The following is an 888-nucleotide window of genomic DNA, read 5'->3' on the forward strand; positions in this document are numbered from 1 at the left end:
CTGTCCAAGAGCACGAACAGATTCGTGAAAACATGGAAGACACAAATGTATTCCCTGTAAGTCCTTCACCTTTTGGAATATCTGATGCCAAAGTGAATATTTTAAGAGTTAGGTTTACAAAAGATTTTGCAAAAACAGTTTCCGATCGCCTCAGTTTAAACGATACGTACACGAAATATCCGGTGTTTGTTGATGCGGTTGACGGAAAAAAGCTATTCGCCACAATGAACGATGTTTCTGAAAAGCTCGGAGATGTCTCCCATTTCTTCTTCTCGCCTGCACTGATTAACATCTATGATCTGGAAGAATTTGATTTTGAAGACATGCTACACTATTTTGCATATTCTGGTAGTGCAGTTGGTCTTATGGATCTTCTAGACAGCTCTACGAGGTTGAGAAATCTGATTTTTAGTTTTATTGCAGCTCATGAGCCGATTTTGCAGCAATGGATCTATTTTGCAAGGAAATTCAAAAATCCATCTTCATTGAGGGCTTTGAGGCGTATAAAGGGGGAATTCAAGGATAGCACCAAGTACAATTTTACAAATCTTGCTATAAAAACAAGTATTTCTCAAGGGAAATTGCACCTCAAAATATGTGCAAAGGACTCCAAAAACCCCTTCGATCTGGATCAGTTTAATTTGCCTTTGCTTCCTAGTCGTGACAAAACTTGTAAGAGAATCAAAGTTGAAAATGACGAAGAGGCCTGAGTGCATCAAAAAGTCTTTGTTGCCTTTTTTACTCAAAGTAGCAGCAATGCTTTGATGCGCAAAAATCGGCCGTTTTAGTAATTTTTTGTTTGACACGTCTTTTGTGTGCATTGTCACCGAAAAATTAATTTCAATGCCCAGCATTCCACCAAAGTTGCAAATCTTGAAACCGGAAGCG

The 888-nt window shown here is 38.6% G+C and overlaps 1 protein-coding gene across 1 annotated transcript; it reads left to right on the forward strand.

The window, feature by feature from the left end:
• DI09_411p10 (uncharacterized protein) lies at window positions 1-710 on the forward strand (the record flags this gene model as incomplete). The annotated part of the gene is made up of 1 exon (XM_013382215.1): window positions 1-710. A coding segment is annotated over one exon (710 nt), but the record flags the coding sequence as incomplete, so codon positions are not given.
• Window positions 711-888: the final 178 nt, after the last annotated feature.

The sequence above is a fragment of the Mitosporidium daphniae genome (assembly GCF_000760515.2).
Source record: "Mitosporidium daphniae strain UGP3 chromosome Unknown contig-409, whole genome shotgun sequence".
NCBI classification, from domain to species: domain Eukaryota; kingdom Fungi; phylum Microsporidia; genus Mitosporidium; species Mitosporidium daphniae.